At 43.5% G+C, this 25,238-nt stretch overlaps 2 protein-coding genes across 3 annotated transcripts; both read right to left on the bottom strand.

Annotated features, from left to right (window-relative positions):
* Positions 1–3,981: 3,981 nt before the first annotated feature.
* csnk2a2b (casein kinase 2, alpha prime polypeptide b) lies at positions 3,982–15,867 on the bottom strand. 2 transcript variants are annotated; one of them, XM_061722509.1, is made up of 12 exons: positions 15,739–15,867; positions 14,597–14,708; positions 11,843–11,944; positions 9,790–9,840; positions 9,586–9,645; positions 9,383–9,466; positions 7,310–7,420; positions 7,119–7,220; positions 6,833–6,933; positions 6,413–6,561; positions 6,204–6,283; positions 3,982–4,623 (listed from the first exon to the last, which is right to left on the bottom strand). In XM_061722509.1, exons 1-11 carry the CDS (start codon positions 15,840–15,842, stop codon positions 6,207–6,209), a joined length of 1,053 nt encoding a protein of 350 aa, XP_061578493.1. In that variant the 5' UTR covers positions 15,843–15,867; the 3' UTR covers positions 3,982–4,623; positions 6,204–6,206. The 2 variants fall into 2 exon arrangements, with proteins under 2 accessions (XP_061578493.1, XP_061578494.1); XM_061722510.1 differs by lacking the exon at positions 3,982–4,623 and having other exon boundaries at positions 6,379–6,561.
* A 7,010-nt stretch (positions 15,868–22,877) lies between these two features.
* On the bottom strand, positions 22,878–24,902 carry znf319b (zinc finger protein 319b). The gene has a single exon (XM_061721157.1). It carries the CDS (start codon positions 24,860–24,862, stop codon positions 23,042–23,044), a length of 1,821 nt encoding a protein of 606 aa, XP_061577141.1. The 5' UTR covers positions 24,863–24,902; the 3' UTR covers positions 22,878–23,041.
* Between the last annotated feature and the right edge of the window lie 336 nt (positions 24,903–25,238).

Raw genomic sequence — 25,238 nt, 5'->3', positions numbered from 1 at the left:
GCTGCCACTGCTACCAGGTGAGGCGATCACCTGGGGAATATCAAATGGCACTTTGATATATTTATACACCTGCGTGTGTGTCAATATGTACTCAGGAGTAAGATCGGCCTCGTTAATATTTTTTTAATAGAGAAAGCATTTACTCAGCACAGTTTAGAAACAGGTTGAATTTAAATAATAGATTAAATTGCAGTATAAAGTTTACACTGAATATTATTTATAAATCATTCATATTGGAAAAATCCAGCTATTTTGCTCATATCAGGGGATATGACTTGTTTTTTCTGGGTGTAATTGTCAAATTTCCCTTCCTCTGATTTAAAAAAAGCACTGAATTTGCAGGTAAAGCAACTTAAAGATGATAAATGTGCAGTCATGTGATCAGTGGACACTGACCAGGCTGTTTGTGCTGTTTGACCACCTCCAGCTGCAGCTGCAGGAGTCTGCTGTTAATAATTCACTATTCTCCTGTTCCTGCGTGAACAAGCATTCAGTCTCACTTCCTCTTCTCATTTATCTGCTTTCGTGTCTGGTTTCTCCTCCATCTCTCCATCACAGGAAGCAAGGGTCTGGATCCACGGCCCCGCCGTCGCCTGGCAGCAAGTCGGACAAAAGATGCCCCCCGAGTTGTCTCAGGCGCAAACGCAGTAAAAAGCGTGTCCGCTGACCCACAGGTCCTGGCTGAACTGGAGACACCGCAGTCTGGTTCTGCCAGAGGTTCCTCCCTGTTAAAGGGGAGTTCTTCCTCTCCACAGTCGCCTGCTGCTTGATCAGGATGGGGGGTTGTATCAAAGAAAGGTTTTGGTGCAATCTGTCGGTTTCGGCAATGATTATTAATATTTTTATTGGCTTTATATTAATTGGATTCATTTGTAATTAAAATGTTTTTTTAAGTGCCTTTTTAAAGCTGAATTGATCTGAATTGAAATTAATTATCTGCTGTGTTAAGCACTTTGTAACATTGTTTAGAAAAGTACTGTATAAATGTATATTATTATTATTATTATTATTATTATTAATCATAATAATAATAATGATAATAATAATTTTCTTTTATTGCGGCTCATCAGAAGAGGCAGATGAGGGAGACGGCATGAAAATGGACAAACTGTTGAAATAAAAAATCTTCTAAGTTATATTTGTAGTTTTTTGATGATTTAATAATTAGGTCCTCCTCAGTCTCCACATTCAGATCTAACATCAAGTCTTCCACAAGGCTCCCTCAAACCTTCCTCTTTACTTTTTTTAAATGAGTGCTTTGTTGTGTTTCAAAGACTACTTGTGAATTGATAACCTTTGAAGATATAGATTTACCAGTATAAGATATAATAAAGATATAATGTCTAGCATGAGTGTAAACATTCATGTGTACAATAATAATTGTTATTTGAAAGCTGGCACGTCAGTTCTTTGCATACAGTCGTGTGTTTTGTGTAGAAAAATGAAAAGACATCAGTTATAAAGCTGAAACTGCACATTCAGTATTTATGGATCTAATATTCATATGCCTGAATGAAAACTTCACAAATCTGTCCAGGTAAGGATTAAACTTAATTAAATAGTTTAAATATTTTTTTATTTTTTTTAATACAGCAATTCCCAAAATCCCAGCCTCCTAACGGGAACGTGACTAAACTCTCCAATATGCTCGAATCTTTCTCAGCTGCTGGTTTACCAATATTTACTGGAGCAGCACTGTACCACTAAAAATATATGCATTTATTTTTCAGTGTTTGACAGTGTCTTTATCTGAAGGTGTCATGCAAAACGCCCCTTTGATTTTTAGAAAATACAGTCAGTCCCGGAGGAAGATGTTACAAGTTGTTGTTTTTTTTTTAATGGAAAATTGTGACAAAGTCTAAAAATTAACATGGTTTGGATGTAATGAGAAAAAAAATTAATCTATATAAAATGATAACCGTCTTCAGGTTGCACAGAATCCCAATACACACTTAACCTTTTACAAGTGGTAATTAAATGGATGTTAATTTATGAACCATCCTCACTTGCAGCATATGAAACGTGGTTTATGACATTCTTATATCCTACATTTGTTTGACGATAAAGACAGAAACATTTTAGTCTCCTCAGATGAAAGCGAACATTGAGCTTTGGCGCCCCCTAGCGGCCGCCAGGGCAACATGCATTTGCATCTGCACATACCAAGAAACAACTTTATTTTCATTTTGGTCATAGTTTATAAGATATAACATTACAACCCATTTCACTCAAAAGCAGAAGAATCATCTTATTATTCGTACCTGTGCATTCTTGCTGCAAAGTTCTGCTGTTTGGTGAGAGATAAACTATTTTCAAATAAGGCTATAACAGTTTTGTCATGTGCTGGTTTTCCAAGAGCACCACGGGAGGTGTGAAAATAAGCAAAAATGTGTTCATATCAGAATAAACAACACCTTGTATACTCCATTTTCAAAAGAACCACTCTCACTTTTTCTTTTTTTACAATGGTAGATTTTAGATCTCAAGGGTTTTCCGTTGAATTTCTTCCTAGATTTATTATTGTAAAATAAAAGTAAAGTAATGGGATGTAAATGCAGTCTGAAAAGGTCCATTTTGTCCATCCATCCGTCATCATGTGCCCACGTTTTATCCTGCTCAAGCTCCAAGGGTGTATCCAAACCTTCACCAAGAGAAGATTGTGTTGGTTTTTCTATCTAAGTTGCAAAATGCCTCAGCATTTTTTTATTCCTATGATACATTTTATTGTTTTAAAAAGGACCAAAGGCAGCATAAAAAACCCACAGAACAATACACCCTCCACATTATACATCTGATTGATACTGTATATGCTCAATATTCTTATTTCTAGATGTTTTAATGTTTAACAGAGATGCCGTGTCAGATTACATGCGGTTTTTGTTCTAATTTAAGTGTGACCTTTTCCAAATAGTTTCCAGGAAACCCTCCCCAGATAAATGATGTGCGTCATATTTCCAACATTCAGACTTGAAGTTCCTTTTCTAACATTTTCTTATTTTGTATTTATTATAAACTGAAATTAAAAATAGCCCCAATTTTGTCTTTAACAGTTTTCCTAATTCATACTTTTGTTGAATCACTATGAATACATTGTTTTTTAACTGACATGATTATGGCTGGACCAGATGCGTCAGGCATTAAGGATTTCAAAATAGTCATAGTATTTAGTTGTTTCCCTGCAGCCATTGGAAGTTTATTCTATGGTTTATTTTCGTGAGCATGTTTCTTGTGTTTATTTAAACTTCTGTCATATTCTCAGGCAATCTTAATTGAGAAGGAAGAAAAGTTACACGATTCAACCACTTATTAACTAGTTAATTCACAGACTCTTTTAAGTTCCCCGGCAGACTAATTCTTTGATAATAAAGCATTCATTAATCCATACAAGATGCTCAAATATATAAGCTTTGACTTTCTAGACTGTATAAATGTGTAATGCATCATAAAACACGCTTATCCAATTAAAAGACATTCACAAGCGCTGCTAAGAAACTTGTGAACAATGCAGACCTGCAGTTTATGCCCTTTTTTTATTTAAATTATACATTTATCATCAGTTTTACTGTCGTTTTTTTTAACTTCAGTGATTCAGAGCAGCTACTTATCAAAAGTGAAATCAGTGTCTGATGTCAGTTTTTGCACTTTTCCCCATCAAAAAGAGTTTAATGTGATAGGTTAAAGACAGAAGAAAAATAGTGTTTGAAAAGTTAAATACATAAACAACCAAAACACATCCCTATTAGTTTGATAACTTACCTGATGTTTCCTGCAGCAACTGGCTGCTTTAGAGCCTGTGAGGTTAACGGGTAAAGCTCTGACTCCTTCGCTGGCGGACCGACATCCCAATCTCTCGTTACAGAAACCTCCCGAGTTTCTTAAAACTTAATACTTTTTTTTTTTTTACTTTTTTCTTCAGTCATTACAGAGAAAACACAAACACACACACACACGACAAAAAATCCACTTCAAGACTGGTTCATCTAAATAAAAATCATTTATTTGTCATTAATATTATACTTATCATTCTATCTAGAGAGTCCACCATGCCACTTTCAGATCTGGAGTAGTGCTAAGACGCCTGTCGTCTTGTTGGGGAGGAAGAAGGGGAAGGGGAAGTCGGGGGGGGGGGGCAGATAGTCAAAAGGGAGATCAGGACTCGTACAGGCCCACACTCCTGTTCATTCTCCATGCTGATGCATTCAAAAGAGGGAGGCGATATAAAGGAGGGATCAGAGGAGGAGGGACTGAACTGTCTTTAAAAGTAGCTTGTCTTTGTTGACCTACATGAGACGGAGCTCGGGGTGGGGGGGGGCGGGGTTCTGGGGGCTTAGACCAGTCGAGGAGGAGACGACGAGGGAGCAGCTTCGAGCTCATTGGTCAGGCAGCCGGACAGAATACCAGGACGAGCCAATCACAGACGGACACAGAGGAGGAGAGGTGTACGCGTCTGCATCTGTTTGTGTTTGTAGAGGTGTGCTTGCATTCGTGTGTGTGTCCGGATGCACGTATCTGAGTGTGTAATTGGTCAGAGTTACTTTGATCCTTTGTCACTGTACACTTGTCAGAGTAACTGCCACAACCGGGTACAAAGTTGAGGTAACAAACATCTGAGTTCTTCCACTTCTGTGAAGGGAGAAAAGAAAAGAGCAAGTGTGAGAGAATAGGCCGCTCCGTTGCAACTCTTCACAGAAACCAGACTGTTAACATCACAACAGAAGCGTCGATGCTGCCTGCAGTGTATCTCGTACCCGTTACGTCTCCAAAAAAGTCTGTGGCCCCGTTTACACGTAGCAAAAACGGAGGCGTTTTCATGCGTTTTGGCCGTTCGTTTACACGTAAACGCAGCTCAAAGCCCCCAAAAACGATCATTTCTGAAAACTCCGGCCAAAGTGGAGATTTTCAAAAACTCCGTTTTCACGTTTGCGTCTAAACAGAGGAAAACGGAGGAAAACGGAGATTTAGGCTTCAGAACGTCACATTATGCAACAGAAACGTCACCAGCGTCATGTGTGCGACTGTTTACAATTAGTTTGGCCACCGTCAATATTTTCTTGTATTTTACCTGTTTTATATTCGAAAGTCACACTTAAAAGTAACTCCACTTCTCTGTCACTCCAAACGAAAGACTCTCGTTCCGTCTTGGAAGTAAAGCCTGAATTATGGTCCCGCGTTAAATCGACGCAGAGCCTACGGCGTAGGGTACGCGGCGATGCGCGCCGTACGGTGTGCGTCGCCGCGTACCCTACGCCGTAAGCTCTGCGTTGGTGTAACCATAAATCAGCCTTAACTGGAAGTTAAACGTGTCATTTGTTGATGTTTTTTCCAGGATTCTGATTGGCTGGCATGACGTTAACAGGGTATGTATGCGGATCCGTGTAAACGAAGAGATTTTGAAAACGATCTCGTGTAAACGAGGATATTTTTGAAAACGTAGAGGGGAAAATATCAGTTTTTGTAAATACCCGGCTACGTGTAAACATGGCCTGTATCTGTATATTTCTCTTCTCTCTATTTTTTTAATGGGGAGGGGTGTCAAAGTAATTTCAAACATTTATAAATCAAGCAATGAAACCTTTTAAGTTACAAATGATTATTCAAATAAAAGTAAAGAAAAGGCTGGCTTCTTGTTCAGAGCATTAAATCAGTATCAGAGGAAATACAGAGACGTTACAGCACTTTCATATGAAATCATGTTTGAAACTTAAATATATTTTAAACAAAATGCTCAGCTTTTCACCGCAACTTTAGTATAATTTATAGCAGCTACATTTTTAAAATATCAAATAGGACCACGGTCTTTCTGGCATGACGGTGATGAAAGGAACTTTTATTCTTGAATATTTGCTTTCCTGTGGTCTAAATGTGAGTTACAGTCAAGAACTATTACTTCTGTTGTTTCAAAAAGAAAGAAAGAGAAAAACCCCAACAACAAATTCTTCACAGGAGCTGCACAGATTGCTACAAGTCCTGAAACATATGCATCAGTCATACATCCAAACTGCTGCCATGTCAAAGAGGAAAGCAGAAATATTCTTTTGTATCCGACTTTTAAGTTCTGTGAAAACACTCAAATAATTAAAATACATTCAGTAATGTCAGCTGTTACTACCCACTTAGCTCGGGATCAACATCTAAAGACATTTAAACATAAAATGAAGACAACAATACTAGTTTGGCCTGGAAGCTGAATCGTAAAGCCTGACCTTTCATCGCGCCGTAGTGTTGCCACTGGAAACCATGTTGTTCTCAGCGTTGGCTAGAGACTGCTCCTTTACTACCGGGTCTGCAAGACACAAGAGTGGGAACGCACTTGAATCTCTTTGCACTAGTTTTATCACAAAGATGGCCAACAGATCCCACAGGACGCTGTGATCTCACATTCAGAGGGTGTGTGTCAGAGTCTGCGGCTTACAGAAGTAGGGGTGCTCCATGGCCTCCGTGGCCGTCAGTCTCTGCTGGTGGTCGTAGCGGAGCAGCTTGTCCAGCAGGTCCAGAGCTTCGGGACTCACCAAGTGCTGGTTTTCCGTCTGCACAAACTGTTCCCAGCGCTTCCGGCTCTGCCTGCAGACAACCACAGGTTGGCAACACCTCTTTTCTGCACTGACAATCTACCACAGCGACATTTGATTTGGGACCAAAGCTTGGATCTTCTCAAAGTTCTCAGAAAAATAGTATTTGTTAATATTTAATTTGGCTCAAAAGGGTGATTGCAGAAAACATGGGACTGGAGCATGCTACACCGTACTTCATGTGCGACACTTTGGAAGGGGTTGGGAGTCCTGGGGAGCAAGGGAGGGATGAAGGGGGGGAGAGTGAGAGAGAGAAGACTTACTGTCCGAGCAGGTCTTTGAAGCGAGGGTCCAGCTCGATGTGGTATTTACGCAGGTAACCAAACAGCTCATCTGTCCCCAGGACTTTGGCAATTCGCACTAGCTGGAAAACACAAAGGTCTGGCTGCAATTGGGGCTGTGCTTCAGATCACAGTATAAAACAACCTCTGCTGCAGCTGTCAACGTCTTACAGCTGGATACAACGGTATCATCACTTCTGTTTCTCCATGTATCAATAACTGTAATAATAATAATAATAATAATAATAATAATAATAATAATAGGTACCTGGTCATAGTTGTCTTGTCCGTGGAAGAAGGGCTCTTTCTGAAAGATCATACTGGCCAGCATGCAGCCCAAACTCCACATGTCTAGACTGTAGTCGTACATCTGCAACACACATTCATTAATGTGCCGATTACGAGAACAGAGACATTAAAATAATCCACACTTGCCGGGTTTCAGGTATTTGGGTTTACCTGGTAGTCCACCAGCAGCTCAGGGCCTTTGAAGTATCGCGAGGCCACCCTGACGTTGTACTCCTGGGAGGGGTGGTAGAACTCTGCCAAACCCCAGTCTATAAGGCGTAGCTATCAAACATTTACAACAAAAACAATCTTCAATCATTTTCACTAAACAGAAATGTAATAACAGACTTCATTGGTGACTTCATATCATCCTGCTGCAGTTTCTGGCAGCTGTGCCCCTCTGCTGCCACCTGGTGGACAGAATATGTCACTGCATTTATTTGACTTTTACGTGTTTGTTCTTTTTGTTCTATCCTAATTGTAAGACGGAATATAAAGAGTCATTCACATCGCTGATATAGTTAGAACTTGTTTATTAAATAACAAAACCCATATCTAACCAGGTGTTTCCATTATTTATGTTGCTTCTTCTATTGTAACTGTACTTTAGGATGTGATGACACTTAGCTCTGACTATTGTACTGGGTCTCTGCCACGAGACCTGTGCAAATGTGATACAGCAGAACTTTAAAAGACATCCAAGGGGAATGTAGAGACTTCACCTTGTCTTATAAGCTCAGCGCCAGATGTACGGTGCAACACAGGTTTCACACCCTCATGCTTAACATGTGGACCGTCTGAATCCTAAACTATGACAGAGAACCTACAGTACATGTTTCCTTTGTCCTTTTCTGCTGGAAAAGCTTAAAATAAAGCTGCGTAAACTCTGTCCGAGAGGCACAAAACCCCCACAGCATTGTTAAAAACCAACAACCGTGCATCAACAGCTTATAAACTTGCTCGTAACTGCACCTCAAAACTATTGTTGCCAAAGCCGAGTAAGCACATTAACTCAGGAGCATTTCTGATGTGCAGCTGTAAAAAGAGAAAAATACTAGACTTGTAGTCAAGACCACCTAAACCGAGACCAAGACACTACCAAGACCAAGACTGACCAGGTTCAAGACCGAGACCAAAACAAACCTAGTTATTTCCTGATCCTGCGTGATTGTAGAACATCAGCACCATCCTGGTTCAGCTAGTTTCCATATGAGGTTGTTTGAACTGTAGCACAATAACACAGAGAGGTGGATGTCTGATGTTGAACTCACTATAAATGTTTCCATGAATCAGCTGAGATCAGATATGTGTGACGACTGCACTACCGCTATTTCTACACTATTGCAGGATTGACTCCAGGGCTTTTAAGGATTGACACAACTACTAACTAGTCCCAAAGTATCTACCAGAATAACCAGCCTCCGACACCCCCCTCCACCTCAGAAAAGTAATGAATAGTAAATGTTACCGATTTAAATTGTACTTAATATGGAGATGAAACCTGAATTTTGAATATTAAAGACACAATTATCGACTTGAAATTACATTATTTACCATTATGAGTTATCAGATTACACCGTATATCAGCATCACTGAAATGGACCTGATGCTTAATCAATCACGATATGCAAATATTATTCATATATTTATTCAAACAAGGCCCATATAAACACAATATTGTAATTAAATACAGACACGCATGTAGATGCACCAAAACATTCAATAAAATGTAAAATACAAATAGTTTACAAAACTGTACATTAACAAGAGGAAGAACTGCTGATCACAAGGTTCTGTCACCTTGGTTTGCAACGGCATCTCAGTTATCAGAGTCTGAGACCGAGGGAGTGCCGAGACAAGACCAACACCACAAAAAAGTGGTCTTGAGACCAAGACCGGTCTCCAGAACTACAACTCTAGAAAATACACAAATGTGTTTTAAAAGCCGATTCAGACCCACAGATGCAGTTATTTGCAGATAGTAAAACTGCCGACAATCAGCACTTTCATCAGCCTCTAAGATTGAACTGTTTAGCAGAAAGCATCGTCCCAGTGCATTCACACGAGAACAGTGTGGAAAAAAGCCCACGCTAATGGAACACCCACTGCCTTTCAAAACGGGGAAAAGATGTAATAAAAGACGAGAATGAAAGCAGCTGAGGAGAGAACGGGAGCGTGACTGAAATAGCAGGATGAGAGATAACAATGTGTGGGTGTGAGAGAGCGTATAAAGGCACCGCCTACCTTTCTTAACTGGTGGTCGATCATCACATTGTGAGGCTTGACGTCACGGTGCATGATTCCCATACTGTGACAGTAGTCCAGAGCCTGACACACAGACAGCACCAGAGCAGACACAATTCCCAGGGAATGAGCTAAGAATGGAATCTGAACAGCTGGATTTGTTACTTTTTTTTAAAAGGAGCAAGACAGAAAGAAAGTCTCACCTTCAGTAGTTCATACATGTAGAAGCGGATGTCATAATCTGTTAGTTTCTGGTACAGCTCCTGCAGAGAAAAACAAACCTGCGTCACGATCAGTACTCCTTGTGAATTATCTTGCAGAATAAAGGTCTCCTAAAAAGGGATGGAATTAAGACGAAGACGGCGTTCAGTGTGTTTGAGCATGCAGAGAGGAGGAGAGGATTGTACCTTGAAGTCTGTGTTATTGATGCATTCAAAGACGAGCGCTGGAGTTCTGGACTGCAACGCCACCACAGAGAGGGGAAGGGTCAGAATCAAGCAAAATAAAGAAATAGATAAGAATCAAGACCCACAACCAAGGGCTGTGGCCGTTACTGATTGATACACTGAGGCCGTAACCTCCAACTTCACTGAAACTTGACTCACTGTCCAGAAACTGTGACTGTCCCCTGGCAGCACTTTACAGGAGGGATCACACACTGGACCCTGCAAGGTTCTCATGTGCTGGATTAGTTCTGATGCCTCAACATTATCTTTTATTTTCTGTCTGTTAATATTTTACAACTCAGATTGTTTTTAATATAAAATACATTTGATCTGGTTTTTAACACTGGTTTGCTGATATAGATGCACGCTTTTTCTTTGGGGGCGGGTCCTGACATATCAGAGACAGTGGGAACCTGAAATCTGCAGAAATCTGCAGACCAAAACAACCATAAGCTGCATAACAGCAGAGCTGGAATTACATCTGACCAGGATTTTCTTGATTCTCACACTGGACCTAAATAAAACGTACTTCTGTGTGAATCAGACTGCAGCAACCCACACTCAGTGATGCAAGCTACTACACCTATTGTGTGTCCTCTGGATGCAAAAACAGTAATAAAGCCCTTTAACACTGAGATACACTATATCACCCATTCAAATAATGAGAATCAGGTGTTCCAATCACGTTCATGGCCACAGGTGTATAAAATCAATTGTTTTTACAACTATTAGTGAAATAATTCCATGGTGGAGCAGCTTCATCCCAGCCATACATCACCAAGTGCAACGCAAGCGTTGGATGCAGTGGTGTAAATCACGCCGCTACTGGACTCTGGAGCAGCGGAGATGCTGTCTGGAGTGACGAATCACCTTCTCCATCTGAACATCAGATGGACGAGTCTGGGTTTGGCGGTTGCCAGGAGAACGGCACTTGTCTGACTTGACTGTGCCAAGTGTAAAGTTTGGTGGAGGGGGGTTTATGGTGTGGGGTTGTTTTTCAGGAGCCGGGCTTGGCCCCTTAGTTCCCCTTAGGAGCTGTGAGGCCGCTGCACTACCAGCTGGGCCACCAGGCCACTTTTGTTGTTGTAATTTTTCCTCCAAACTGAAGCAAATTATTAAATTTTTTTGCATGGTGGATTTTAGTTCTTAGAAATAAGATCATCCAAAATCAAATCCTGTCAGACCTCAAGAAAGGAATTTGAAACTGGCCAAGAAACTTGTAAGTGGGGCATCTCTACTATACTTTACATTAATGGGCTCAACACTACTCTAATGTACTTCTAATGCACCTGAAACTACTGCTAGAATGTGAAGGACAACGAGGCAAATTAATTAAATCATCCAATTTTCTCCAACTTCATGTAGGATCTGGTCAGACGCCATGTCGGTTTTTCAGATATCTATCAATTCCAGTTCCACAGATCCAGGGCATTCCCAGGGTTAATCTTAGTGAAAACAACCAAGGGCCATCCTAATCAGAAGTTCAGGCTCCTCCCCTCAAGCCAGACACCTTTAAGAGGGAAATGTACCCATTGTGAATAAACTGGCAAATGTTTAATGTCTTTTAGCCCAGCTCCATTGTTAGAACTGGACCAGAACAACGCCCACAATACTGTGGACGCCACATCTTTCCATATTAATCTCTGTTTTACGTAGAAACCAGATCCTGAGATCCCTACACTCTTCTAATCGGGGAAAACAGTCACCAAACACTTGCAAAAACTGATGTAAACAATGCAGCTCTTCAATATGTGGATACTAAGGCTGACATTTTAAACTTATCACGCATATAAAGTAATCCAAGACTATTTAATTTGGTCCTAGAATAATAAAGAAAACAATAATAAATTGCTCTTAGTACAAAACATATTGCCACAAGAGCGCTGCCCTAATTTTGCACCTTTTATCTAAATCTCCAACTTGTATATTTATCTTATAACTACAATGCATAAATAGATAATTAAATAATTATATCATATTTATAATAATTAAATCATGCCGTTAGTGGGCCTACCACGGGGTCCTTGACTGTGTCCACCAGCCGGATTATGTTGGTCCCTCCTCGCAGGTTTTCCAGAATCTTGATTTCTCGCTTGATCTTCTTCTTCTTGACTGGCTGATTGATCCAGGAAAAGAAAAGATGCATACATTCAACTGAGAGGAATCAAATTTAGAAGAATAGATTTAACATTTAAAAAAACAAAAAGAGTAAGAAATCCGATTAAGATGGAAAAGCAGGGAGGTTTGCCGACATCCTGCTGACCGTGCTTCTCTCAGCACCTCTGCTGCAGCATCCCCTCTTCAGCTGCCTGAGGTCAATGTTTACATTCAACTGGACAGCAGCTCCTCATCTGTCACCTGCGACACCCGCTTTAATCTTTAGGCCAGGTCCTGAGGCAGGAAGTTCTGCTATAAGTCATTTACACTGAAGCTTCTGCCTGCAGCAAAACAACCCAAACCCTCTGAAACGCCAAGCACGGATCTGCTGTTCAATACTTTCCTTTAATATAACTGTATTTCAGAATGTTCTCCAAGTGGACAGAAACTAACTCTTTATACACATAAACAGTTAGGTGGAACCATAAAAAGGAAAAATCTTAAAAATATTGCAAAACATTTTAGGCTGGGGACATAAAAGGAAACTAAAAAAAAAGGTTGAGAGTATTAAATATCAATAAATCTAGTGGTTTAAGAGTATCTGCAAGTTTAATTTATGACATCTCTTTTTTTATTGACAGTTATTGTGGGAACATTAGCCCCCCTTGGCACTCATCTCAAGTCTGGGGTCAACCCTCCTGTCACCTGGCAGTTGCAGTGGTTTGCATTTTATTGGGCCTGTTTTTCAGTCCACGAGCAACCGATTCCACGTCCTTTCAAAGAACATTAGAAAACTACTGTTTTACCAGAACCATAAACCTAGCGCTGAATTGTCTATAGAATTACGCTATTAAAGAAATTAAAGGCTGGTAGGGGAATTGACAGGAATATTTAAAGATTAGTGGACCCTGAGTGGACTTCAAAGTGATGCCACTAACCAAGAGACTGGAAGTCCTTGCTGTTAATGTATCATTATTTATTGATCACCTATCTCTGGACCATCATCAGTTGCCTCACGGCCAAACCAACCAATCACAGCCGACCAGAGCATCCCTGTCACTGATGCAGTCCAACGTCAGTCTGCATCAGGAAGGGCTAGAATGACTATATCAGTGATCAATCCAGCCAGAGGCTGAGCATCACAGGAGTGCTGCTGTAGCATCTTGGAGCTAATTCACCTCAGTAGCATGTTGGATGTTTGCAGGGCTGCAATCAGCTCCAGCGGAGCCACTACAGACTGATGGTGGGCCATTTATAGTTTGGTTCATGGGGCAGAAATGCCAGAAGTTTTAACGTGTTGGTCTCAGTGCCGCGTTTCCTTGTGACCTCAGTGTTTGTGTTGCTACCGAGGATCGTGTTCACTATCAGGGTCAGGGACGTAGATCCACTGATTAACTGGCAGCTTCGTCTTTGGGCTCAGTTCTCCAAAAAAAAACGCTTTTTCAATCACAAAATTAAATGTCTGAGCTGGAGGTTTTATAACATCATCAAGCTCAGTTAACCGTGTCATAGGAAAAAACTGGAAACTCAACATCTGATCTTTTTGTTTGTGGAAGAGTCTTTCCCATTCTCACCTGGTTTCATCATCATTTGGCAACAGACGAGTTTGTTTTATTCATAACATAAGCAAGAAACCCCCGTACTCCATCTGATAGATGGGCTTTCATCCCAACTCCCCGTTCAGCTGAATATTTAGGGAATAATTAGGGCTGCAACCAATGATTTGGTTTCCTTATTGATTTCAACATTGATTATCATTGCAGTGTGGGCCCCTCGACTGTACCGTTCATAGGAAAACTCACTGCCCTCTTTTCCATGTTTTCTTAAAGCTAATGTTTTGGGGGGGTTTTCCATTTAAATGGTCGTTTATGTAAACATGTGTCTGCTTTCAGATAACTTTTATTGTATACTTTTACTATAAAGCACTGAGTTCTCAACCTACACTATAAGCGCTTTTCCACTAGTAACTACTCAGCCCGACTCGGCTCGTCACGCCTCGTCTCGCCTCCACCCGCTTTGTCCCCGTTTGTTTTTCCACAGCCAGGTGAGAAGTGGGGGGGTTGGGGTGAAGCTGCTGTGACGTACTCGATTGCGCAACCGCTTTGTTCATGTCGGCGCTGATGAAAAATCAGCTGGAGCCGCGAGCGGCTGAGAGTAAAACAGAGCTCCTGGTGGATCTGATCGTTCCTTATCGCCCGTCTACATCCCTTTTTTAATTCTCTCGTGAGCCACCAGGTTTATGAACATCTGCACCTCAGAGTTGGATCACCAAACAGATGTTTGTGCTGTATAATAAAATCGCTGCGAGCCGCTCTCCCGCTGACTCCCGCTTCCTGATTCAAACGTCTGACGGCCCCGCCCCCCGACCAATCAGAACCTCGGCAGAATGGTTACAGAGAGGGTATCTGCTTGGCACGGCTCCACCCGCCTCGGCCCGTAGTGGAAAAGCGCAAGACGGGGGCGTTGCGGGTAGAAGCGCGCTGAGCAGGTACTAGTGGAAAAGGGCCATATGAATTAAGCTACACATGTTTTGATCCCTGACTGTTCAACTGGAGAGTTTACAGTAACACAGGTACCGTGAAACCTGGGTAACAGGTTGAGCCTGGTTTTAGCCCGTCTGTAACTAGATACGCCTGTAGCTGCACGGTAAACACGCAGGACGTCCACTCACTTTCAGGATCTTGACCACCACCTTCTCGTTGTTGGTGATGTTGATGGCCTCGAACACTTCGCTGTACTTCCCTCGGCCCAGCTTTCGCACCAGCTGGTAGTCCTCCTGGTTGCTATGGAGACGGACGGAACAACAGCATGTGACTGTGTGATAGAAACAGGAAAAAAACACCCCCAACTTCTGCATACGATTAGCTGTCCTCACTGACGGGAGACGCCTCGGCGTCTGGGGAGGAGGACGCTGAGGCTGAGACGGGCTGGACGTGGGACGGACGGATGTGGAGGAGACAGATGAGGAGGAGACAGATGTGGAGGAGACAGATGAGGAGGAGACAGATGAGGAGGGGATGGATCTGGAGGGGACAGATGGGACGGATGTGGAGGAGACAGATGGAGGAGGAGACAGATATGGAGGAGACAGATGTGGAGGAGAAAGATGTGGAGGAGACAGATATGGAGGAGACGGATGAGGAGGAGACGGATGAGGAGGAGACAGATATGGAGGAGACAGATGTGGAGGAGACAGATATGGAGGAGACAGATATGGAGGAGACGGATGAGGAGGAGACAGATATGGAGGAGACAGATGTGGAGGAGACAGATATGGAGGAGACAGATATGGAGGAGACAGATATGGAGGAGACGGATGAGGAGGAGACAGATATGGAGGAGACAGATATGGAGGAGACAGATGTGGAGGAGACAGATGTGGAGGAGACAGATGTGGAGGAGACAGATATGGAGGAGACAGATATGGAGGAGACGGATGAGGAGGAGACAGATATGGAGGAGACAGATGTGGAGGAGACAGATATGGAGGAGACAGATATGGAGGAGACGGATGAGGAGGAGACAGATATGGAGGAGACAGATGAGGAGGAGACAGATGAGGAGGAGACAGATGAGGAGGAGACAGATGAGGAGGAGACAGATGAGGAGGAGACAGATGAGGAGGAGACAGATGAGGAGGAGACAGATGAGGAGGAGACAGATGTGGAGGGGATGGATCTGGGCAGACGCGGAACGAACAGATATGGAGGGGACGGTAGGGATGGATCTGGAGGAGACAGATGTGACGGACGTGGAGGAGACAGATGTGGAGGGGACAGATGTGGGGGGGACAGATGTGGGGGGGGGACTCACTTCCAGTTGGGGACGTGCGCCTCGTAGTCCCAGTACTCCCGGCTCTTCAGCGTGTTGACGTCCGCGTACACGCGGGACTTGCTCCCTGCAACCGGACCCGGCATGGCGAGACCCGCGTCCCAGAGACCTGGGGGGTGTGGGGGGGTCCTGGAGACCTGGGGGGTCTGGGGGGGTCCTGGAGACCTGGGGGGTCTGGGGGGGTCCTGGAGACCTGGGGGGTCTGGGGGGGTCCTGGAGACCTGGGGGGTCTGGGGGGGTCCTGGAGACCTGGGGGGTCTGGGGGGTCCTGGAGACCTGGGGGGTCCCAGAGACCTGGTGGGGGCCCGGAGACCTGGGGGGTCCCAGAGACCTGGTGGGGGCCCGGAGACCTGGGGGGGGTCAGCAGTGCGCGGGGGCGGGACCAGCAGCCCAGTTGGTTGGAGGAGAGAAGCAGATCCGAGTGAGGAAGGATGGAGGAAGAGGAGGAAGAGGAGGAGGATGGATCGATAACCAGGGAGGTCCGGCTGCTCCAGGGGGGGTTGAGGTAGAGAGAAGCGGACCCCTGGTCCTGGTCCTGGTCCTGGTCCTGTAGGAGGATGCTGAGCCTCTGCAGGTATGGGGGGGGCAGGGCTTCCTGTCAGTCCCAGCTGAGGCTCCGCGGACCCCGGGGGGGCGTTAGCCGCCGTCAGCCGTTAGACCCAGCAGATCCAGCAGCTCCAGCGGGGTCGCCACCGCCGGCGGGGCTGCGTGTGAGCGGGGCAGCGGCGTGTCGCGGGCCGGTGCCTCACGCCGACGGTGGGGGGGGCCGGGGCGAGGAGCCGCTTCAGCAGACGCAGAGCTCCGTGCAGGGAGGCGGGCTTCGGTGGGGGAGCCGCCCGGATGTGGAAGCGGAGGGCGGCCCGGGTGAGGACGAAGCGCTGTGGGGAGACGGGCCACAGCGCCCTCTAGCGGCGACCTGCGGAGGAGCAGCCTGGGGCCACAGCGCCCCCTGCTGGCGACCCTAGACATCCGTGATGGAGAGACAGTTTTTGGGGTTTTTTTTTCCTTTATTAGGGCCCGAGCACTGACAGTGGGAAGGCCCTATTGTACCTGTAGGAATTGTTATTATTATTATTTTCCTTATGACGAAAGGAGGGCCTTTTTGCCCCCCTAAACGTGCCCCAAAGGTCACCAAATTTTGCACGCAAGTCAGGCCTGGCGAAAAATTCGATATTTCATGGTTTGCATTAATGGGCGTGGCAAGATGGCTCAACAGCGCCCCCAAGACAGTGTTGCCAACTTAACGACTTTGTCGCTAGATTTGGCGACTTTTCAGACTAGCGACAAATCTAGCGACTTTTTCTGGTGTTATTGGAGACTTATCTAGTGGGCAGAGCAGAGCAGAGAGGAGACCCTCCCCACTCCGCGTCCAGACTGCAAATAAAATGCGCTTGCGCAAAGCCGCCGCTGGCTTGCAGAGCGGGATGTAAATGTAAACGTTTCTTTTTTCTTTTGGGTCACTTTGCCGGTCCCAAGCCTGGATAAAGGAGGAGGGTTGGTTGTAGAGCTAGCAATTTCACCCTACATAACAATCTTTTGATTCAATTTGCTGTTATAACATTTAACAATACAGGACAAAACTGATGTGTGTAATGTGGATCTAGACAAAGCATTAAAATCATTAAATTAATGTTAATGTTCAAATTATTTTTGTACATTTGTAATTCTAAACATATTTAGGGTGTTTTTTACTCACTTTTGTCTCTCCAACGACGTTATTCCTCTCTCCTACAGCGTCCATAACAGTTATATGCAAATTGCCAATTATGCAAATTAGGCGATGACGTCATTTAGCGACTTCTAGCGACTTTTTTTCCTTACTGAGGAGTTGGCAACACTGCCCCTAGAAAACTTTGTGCCTCGCCCCACAATACAGTTTGACGTACATGCACGAAAATCAGTACACACCTGTATCATGTCGCAACTTAAAGAAAAGTCTCCTGAAAAGTCGGCCATTTTGAACATTTTGAATTAATCGCGTAATTTTGGCGCAATTTATGCCAATCCTTCGGCAGTTAATACGGCCCAAACCGTAACGTGCACCCAGGTGTGTTATACATCAAAATGTGCGTCTCCATCCTGCGAGAAGACACATTACTTTTCTCTTTCAAAATCGTTACCGTGGCGACGCTAGACGCCAAAAAGCGCAGCCCCTCTTCATCTGATTGGTCCATATTTGATAGTTCCCCAAAAGTCACCATATTTTGCATGCAAGCCAGGCCTGGCGATAAATGTGATATTTCATGGTTTGCATTAATGGGCGTGGCAAGATGGCTCAACAGCGCCCCCTAGAAAAGCTTTTTCTAACTTTTGAATGGTTTGACATAGAGAGTCATGGGTGGTGTCATCTGACTCGGTTTTGAGTACTTGACCATAAGTGCAAATTAGCCCCAACCCTTCTTCTGATTGGTCGATATTTCATAGTTCCTATTCTCTGCCATAACTTTTGAATGGTTTGACATAGAAGGTCGTGGGTGGTGTCATTTCTGATATGCTTATGGGGCGGTGACCATGAGTGCGAGGGCCCGTTCATCGCTGCTTGCCGCTTTAATTTAATTTAAAATCTTGAAATACAATGGAAGATTAAGATCAAAGGCAAAATACAAATACAGATAGATTCCAACACCAAATTGAAAATAAATAAACAAAAAAAATATATAAAGGACAAGACAGTTGAATGTAAATTAAAAAGATAAATTAATAAAAATAAAAACAGTATAATGTGCAAGAGTAAGTTTCATGTTAACAAATTTAGCGATTTACAGATGCCGATGGTCTTTTGGGCCTTTGTATTTTTCAATGAGTAGATCGTCCTCATATATTGTTCAAGTTCTTTTTTGAGAATAAAGAGTTCAGGCTTTCTGTGGATGAATTTGCACTTATGTACCGTATTTTCTGGACTATAAGCCGCACCTGTATATAAGCCGCATCCGCTCTATTTAGAAAAAAAGATATGCAAGCTGCAGATATTTCTGTTGTTAGATTAGATATTTACTACATGTACAGAAGGATTTTGAACTGTAAATGATGTACATGTTTGTACCTAAATAGATCCTTTCCTAACAGTGTCTTTTAACACGGCAGCAACTTTGCTGATTAAAACGGGACAGAACCAAGAGAAAATAACCGGTATTTATTTATCTATTTATCTGTTTGAAATCTGCTTCTACCTACTTCTATCTGCTAAAGAAGAAGTAGCGTATTCTTCTTTGCATTTATTTTGTCTTAGTTTTGATTATAATTCTGGTTAGAGCGCCCCGAGCGGTGGAAGAAAAATCCACAGAATAGCCGCACCTTTGTATAAGCTGCATGGTTGAAAACCTATGGAAAAAGTAGCGGCTTATAGTCCAGAAAATACAGTATGTGAAGCTTAAGAATTCACATGACCAGAATAAGTGAGAATATGTTTCAGGATGCCTTTGGCAAAAAGAACAATTAACATCTATATCATTCATAAATTTTGATAAATATTGTTTTACAGGGTAGAATTTGTGTATCAAATTTAAAGATATTTAAAAGAGCCAGTTATTGATGCCAGGGCTTGATTCCTGTGTGCCACGATGCTGAATTAATTTATCTGCTTGATGAAAAGAAGGCTTAGCCGTATCAAAAAAAAAACTCCAGTCCAATAAGGATAGGTAGAAAATGTGTTTCACTCACTGTGGCTGCATTACTTTTAGACAACCGTCTTCTCATTTCTATGAAACAGGAATCAAGGGGTTAAAAAGAAAAGATTCAACAAATATCCAGAACTCTAGAAAAATAGCACACATACGCTTCAGCTGATTATTTGTTTAAATAACTCCATGACTCATGGGTTTAAAAATGGAAAAAAACAATGTTTTATTTGTTAGTGCGGTCTGTATTTGAATGCTACATACAGGTAATCCTAGCACAAATGTTCTCTTACATTCCCACATATTTTTTTTCTTCTCAAAATGTTCTTGTCAATATCATCCACATAAACTACAGTACAATTTATAAACGGAACTACATAAACAAAAGAGCCAATGGGGCCGGGGTGGTGCTGCAGGATGCAGAACAGCAGCAGGGAGGGGGGGCGGGGGGCTGCACCAGTTCCTGAGGACAGAAACACAGGAACTAACACAGTAAGCATGCAGAGAGCTGGTGATGCCAAGGTCTAGGGAGAACATTTATATTGACTATTCTCCAGTGGGCCTGTGCAGGTAAAACTCAGGAGAGGGAATTTGTGCTTCCACTGGATAATTTCATCTCCTGCCCCCAGCTGCCTGACAGATGTGGGATGGATTTCTAATTGACAACGAATCAATGAGGCAAGTTTCCTCTTCTCAAGCCGACCCTGACAATACTGTTTAACATTTTCACCTTTTTACTCTGAACATATACATATACAGTTCCCTTTCTTGCAACTTAGGCATCTACAAGTTTGTTTGTTTTTTTTAAATCTAACACATCTTACAATGTGAAGAATTAGTTCTTGGCTTAACATGGATCCACCTTCAATTATTCGTGACAGATTGTTTTCTACCTACGACTTGGTCTTAGATATATATGTATGTATGTGTGTGTATATATATATATATATATATATATATATATATATATATAAATATATATATATATATATATACACATACATATATGTGTACATATGTACATATACACATATATGTGTACATATACACATATATGTATGTAAATACATAAACAAACCAAAATCTGTTACTTTTAAACATCTGTAAACAGAACATTATGGCTGATAGGGCAAACCATGTGACCTCGCAGGGAAGATGTTGATGTTATCAGAAGAGGAGGTAAAGTGCGTGTGTGTGTGTGGGTGTGTGGTGGTGGGGGGGGGTACCACTTTTAAGCCACTCGATGTAGCAATACTATGTCTGGAGGGACACAGATCTGCTGTAATGACAAGGACCACTGTACTACAATGAATGAGCCACTTTATTTCACCAGAGGTGCATCTCATTGTATCTGATGTCATGAACCTTCTTGTGTATGCAAGATGACCTCACGTGGTCAGCAGTGGGATTGCTACATCAAGTGGCTTTCAGGCTAAAACGAAAAACTTAAGACAAAAGAAAAAGCCATAATACAAAATGTTATTTCCATCTCCTCAGTTTATATTAAATACTTTTCAATACTGCACTTAAAACTTTCATTGACGCTGAAAGAGAAGAAGACACAAAGAAAAAAGGAGTGATGGTGTTTGTACTGTAGCAAGCATGTAAACAAGTGACTTCTTGAGCACAACCAGAATCTCGTAGCAGTCCAAGGAGAGGGAGGCCTAACAAACGAACTGTGATAAACGCAACATGTAACAGAAACGAGAGCGTGAACAATTCCACTAAAATATAAACAATGATCAGCTCCATCCTGCACAAACAGCTCAAGAAACCAGTGAGTTTTGCATTTCAAAAAGGCGCAGGTCTGTCGAAACTATTTTCTTCAGCCCAGACATCCCGGTTTGACCACTTTTCCATTTCCACGCACACACTCAGCTTCACCTGTCACTTTTTAGATTCCCTGTGGCATACTGGCACAATCAATAAGTGTATTACAAAAAAAAAAAAATCAACAAAAAGAGCATTTGTCAAAACGTTTCACGTGGTAAAAAGTTGCAAGAATACAAAATAAGTTCTTCAATACATTTCCTTTTTTTAAGAAACACAACTTCGGACATTTCCAAGTACTCTAGTTAAGTACACTCACACATTCATAGTATGTACATGCTGAGAGAGGAAGTCTCACACTCAAACTTCCAAATTTTCAGTAACATAAGTCTAACAGCACCAACCTCTGCAGGTATATGAGCGTCATTTTACAAAATGTGCACATATATAAATTCCTATTCACGTCTACATTAGCTTTTATTGATGGTAAACCTCATCTGTGTGGTTATGCTAAAAAAGGCGCAGTTTTGTACTATAACAAGTGTTGCCATGGAAACCAGCACACATTTTCTGTAATTTTATTGTAAATATTAATTCACTACAGGATAAATCACCTTTTTCTGCATTCCTTCACACAAGTCAAGGAGCTTACTTCTTGGAAAAAAAAAATATATATATATGTATAAAAAAAAGGTGTAAAAGAACTAAAGCCCAGAGGGATATGGAAAAGGGAGCTTGGTCATGTGACCAAGAGTTTAATGCACTGTTGGGTAATAACAACAATAATGATGACAATAAATCCCCTTATCCCCACTGGGTATCGTTCTCTTGCGATACTCAACCAGTTCCAACAAAACATCAAGGAGTCTTTGAATACTCTTTTGAACAAGTTTGACTGAAAAAAAGGGCTGTTTGATTTAGGAAAAAATACTTTTCTGATGTGAGGACAAAATTCTGGAGGATCTAAATATTTGCCAGTTCAGTCTACAGTAAAAGTACATCACAAAAACGTTTTTTTATAACAGTTTAAGTCATTCTAATTAACTGTTTCGCTATAAGATCAAGGAGAGAGGAAAAGAAAACGTTATTTTTTACTCTTGTCCAACCAATGTTAGATCTTACAAATCTCAACTCAGACTACAGTATACGGAAAGTCTTAAGGTGTTTTGTGCAACTGGACCCAGGTTTAAGAAAGGACAGAAAACAAAAGCAACGACAGATTTGCAGTGATGATGACTGAACAGGTTCGGAGAGCAACAAAAATAAGAAGCACTTTTGTTGTGTGAAGCTTGGAATGAATACAGTAATGATGATTAGAGATGCACCGATCAGGATTTTGAGGGCCGATCGCCGATCACCAAAATCAGTATGTGCGGATCCCGATATTGCCGATCACAGCGTGAAATCCATAAATTCTTCAATATTGTTGTCTCATGTACACAACACTGACATTGTATTATTAGGTATCAAAATTAGGAGATGAGAACGTATCATGAATTGACCACTGTTTTATTGCAGGCTGAGGTAATAAGCAATATTTCACCCTCTAGAGACTCTTAGAGATGATTTAGACTCATGTAGCTTATTAACTTAAGCTTTCCTGTGGTAATAAATGTGTGTAAAACACAACGTGCAGTACACCAACACAGACAACCTCGGATCGGCTGCTTTGAACTAATTTTTTGAGAACTCCGATAAAAACAGATAGGGGCATTATTGGCCGATACTGATCGGTGCATCTCTAATGATGATAAAACAGAATGACCCTAAACGAGAGCGATGTTAAGCTTTATAAACTGCCCATAAGAGACAGGGAGGATGATAGAAGTCTTTCGGGTTCTTGATGTTCAATTGAAAAAAAGAAAGAAATGTATATTAAAAAAAAAGAGGTCAAAGATTCATATGCACTGCTGTACGTTGTAACCGCCTCCATCGGCCGTGTGCTGCACTGTGTGATCCTGTAAAGAGCCCAAGTCACTGAAGCGCTCCCCACACCACACGCACTTGAACTGGCCCTCCCGGGAGTGCGTGCTCTGGTGCTTGGTCAGGTGCTCCCGCTGCTTGAAGCCCTTATTGCAGTGGTCACATTTAAACGGCTTCTCGCCCGTGTGCACTCGCAGGTGTCTGTTTAAGTCTGACGAGTATTTGAAACGTTTCTCACAGTCGGGGCACTTCAGTGGCTTTTCCCGGGACGGGTCGCAGCGATGCTGGACAAACTCCGAGGAGGACAGGAAGCGGCGGTCGCAGAGCGAGCACTTGAGCGGCTTCTCCTGGCAGTGCGAGTTCTGATGCCGCTGCAGCGTGGAGCTCTTCTTGTAGCCCTTCCCGCAAACGTCGCACTTGTACGGCTTGTCGGGCGAGGTGTTGGACGACTCGCCGCACTTGTGTCTGAGCAGCTCCCCTGATTGGCTGAACTCCTTTTGGCACGAGGCACACTTGAAGAGGTTGTCCATGCCGTGGACGTGCTGATGGTAGAGAAGGTGGGAGGGCTGCATGAAGCCTTTGTCACACAGGTTGCACTTGAAGGGCCGGTCGGAGGGGTCTTTGTGCATGCGTCTGTGGCGCACCAGGGCGTACTGCTGCTTGAAGCTCATCTGACACTCGTCGCAGTGGAAGGGCCGCTCCTCCGAGTGCGTGCGCTCGTGCTGGCGGAGGTCGGACGGCCGCTTGAAGCCCTTCCCGCACGTGGCGCAGCGAAACGGGCGGGAGCCCTGCGGGTGGCAGGGGTGGTGCAGCAGCTCCGACGACTCCTTGAAATGCAACTCGCACAAATTGCATTTGAACAAGTGCTCGCCAGAGTGCACGTACATGTGGCGGACGAGGTGGGAGCGGTGCTTGAAGCTCTTTTCGCAAACGGCGCACTTGAACGGGCGCTCGTTGCTGTGTGTGCGCTGGTGGTGCTGCAGGTGCGAGGACTGGCTGAACGCCTTGTCACACGTGTCACATTTAAAGGGTTTCTCTCCCGTGTGCACCCTCTCGTGCCGCGTGAGTTCTGACAGGTGCTTGAAGCCTTTCTGGCAGACGGAGCACTTGTACGGACGGTCTCGAGCGGAGGGGAAAGGTAGAATAGACGAGCTGCTACTGGCTGAAGCCGCGTCGCTGCTGGGCTGCTGGGAGTTATTTGAGGAGGTGGGTGTCGTGTTGCCAGAAGAACCGGGTCGGTACGTCTTCTCGCATATTGAACACTTCATTGGGTTGCTGCTGTTATGTGACGTGTGGTGGTGCGCCAGTGAGGTGAGTAAGGAGAAACCCATCTTACACACCCCACACACAAACGGCTTCTGCTCCACCTGAACGCACTGGTGCTCCAGCAGGTCTGTCGCCTGATGGAAGATCTTCAGGCACTGGGTGCACTGGAACGACCTGTCCTGCGTCATCATGCACTGATGTTCAAGCGGGTTTGCGAGGTGGGAGATGTCGTGTCCACAAGCCCCGCACTTGTGCACCCCCTCTCCTCCTACTTGTAGGGAGGTCTGGGCCTGAGCAGGGTGCTGCTGCTGCTGCTGTCCGTGCTGCCCGCCTCCATGCTGCTGACTCCCGGGGTGCTGCTGGCCGTGCTGCCCGTGCTGCCCGTGCTGGTTCTGCTGCTGCAGAGATGTAGCGTCTTGCTGCAGGACGATACCATACACAGCACAGCCCAGTGCGTTCTCGGCTCCTGGCGGGAGGGTATGGACGACTTGAGGGGGAGCGACTGCATGCTGCTGCCAGGCCTCCGACATGCGGGCTCTGGTGTACGGGTTCAGTTTGGCTGCAGGCGCGGCCCAACTGCAGTAAGAAATAAAGACCAGCAGAAATTTTGAATGAGTTGAAGACTTCTGAATGTGTCAACAAGAAAAAGAAGAAATAAAAACTCACTCCATAGCTGCAAGTTGCACAGGAGACGTGGAAAGGGAGTTTGCTGAAGGGAGCCGGGACTCAGTCTGTGAGGACAGCAGGAATGCGCTTAAGAAAAGCTCTGTGATAGCTAGATGTTGGGTGTTTGTACTTTATCCTTTTCCTTTCAAGTCATCTAGATAAAAAAAAACAGAAAGAAAGCGTCAAAACACACACAAAAACACTCAACATGTGTTTGGAGTTACACTAGTGTCTCCTGCC

This window comes from Cololabis saira, chromosome 5 (assembly GCF_033807715.1).
Source record: "Cololabis saira isolate AMF1-May2022 chromosome 5, fColSai1.1, whole genome shotgun sequence".
Classification (NCBI taxonomy): domain Eukaryota; kingdom Metazoa; phylum Chordata; class Actinopteri; order Beloniformes; family Belonidae; genus Cololabis; species Cololabis saira.
This window is presented reverse-complemented; position numbering and strand designations above follow the sequence as displayed.

What these genes read in the sequence shown, in the direction of transcription:
- csnk2a2b (XM_061722509.1), bottom strand. Translation starts at nt 15,842, where the DNA reads ATGCCGGGTCCGGTTGCAGGGAGCAAGTCCCGCGTGTACGCGGACGTC. An exon ending in GCGCACGTCCCCAACTGGAA is followed by an intron (nt 14,709 to 15,738) that starts GTGAGTCCCCCC and finishes CCGTCTCCATAG; the next exon opens with CAACCAGGAGGACTACCAGC. An exon ending in TTCAAAGACCTGCTCGGACA is followed by an intron (nt 6,562 to 6,832) that starts GTAAGTCTTCTC and finishes GGTTGTCTGCAG; the next exon opens with GCAGAGCCGGAAGCGCTGGG.
- znf319b (XM_061721157.1), bottom strand. Translation starts at nt 24,862, where the DNA reads ATGTCGGAGGCCTGGCAGCAGCATGCAGTCGCTCCCCCTCAAGTCGTC.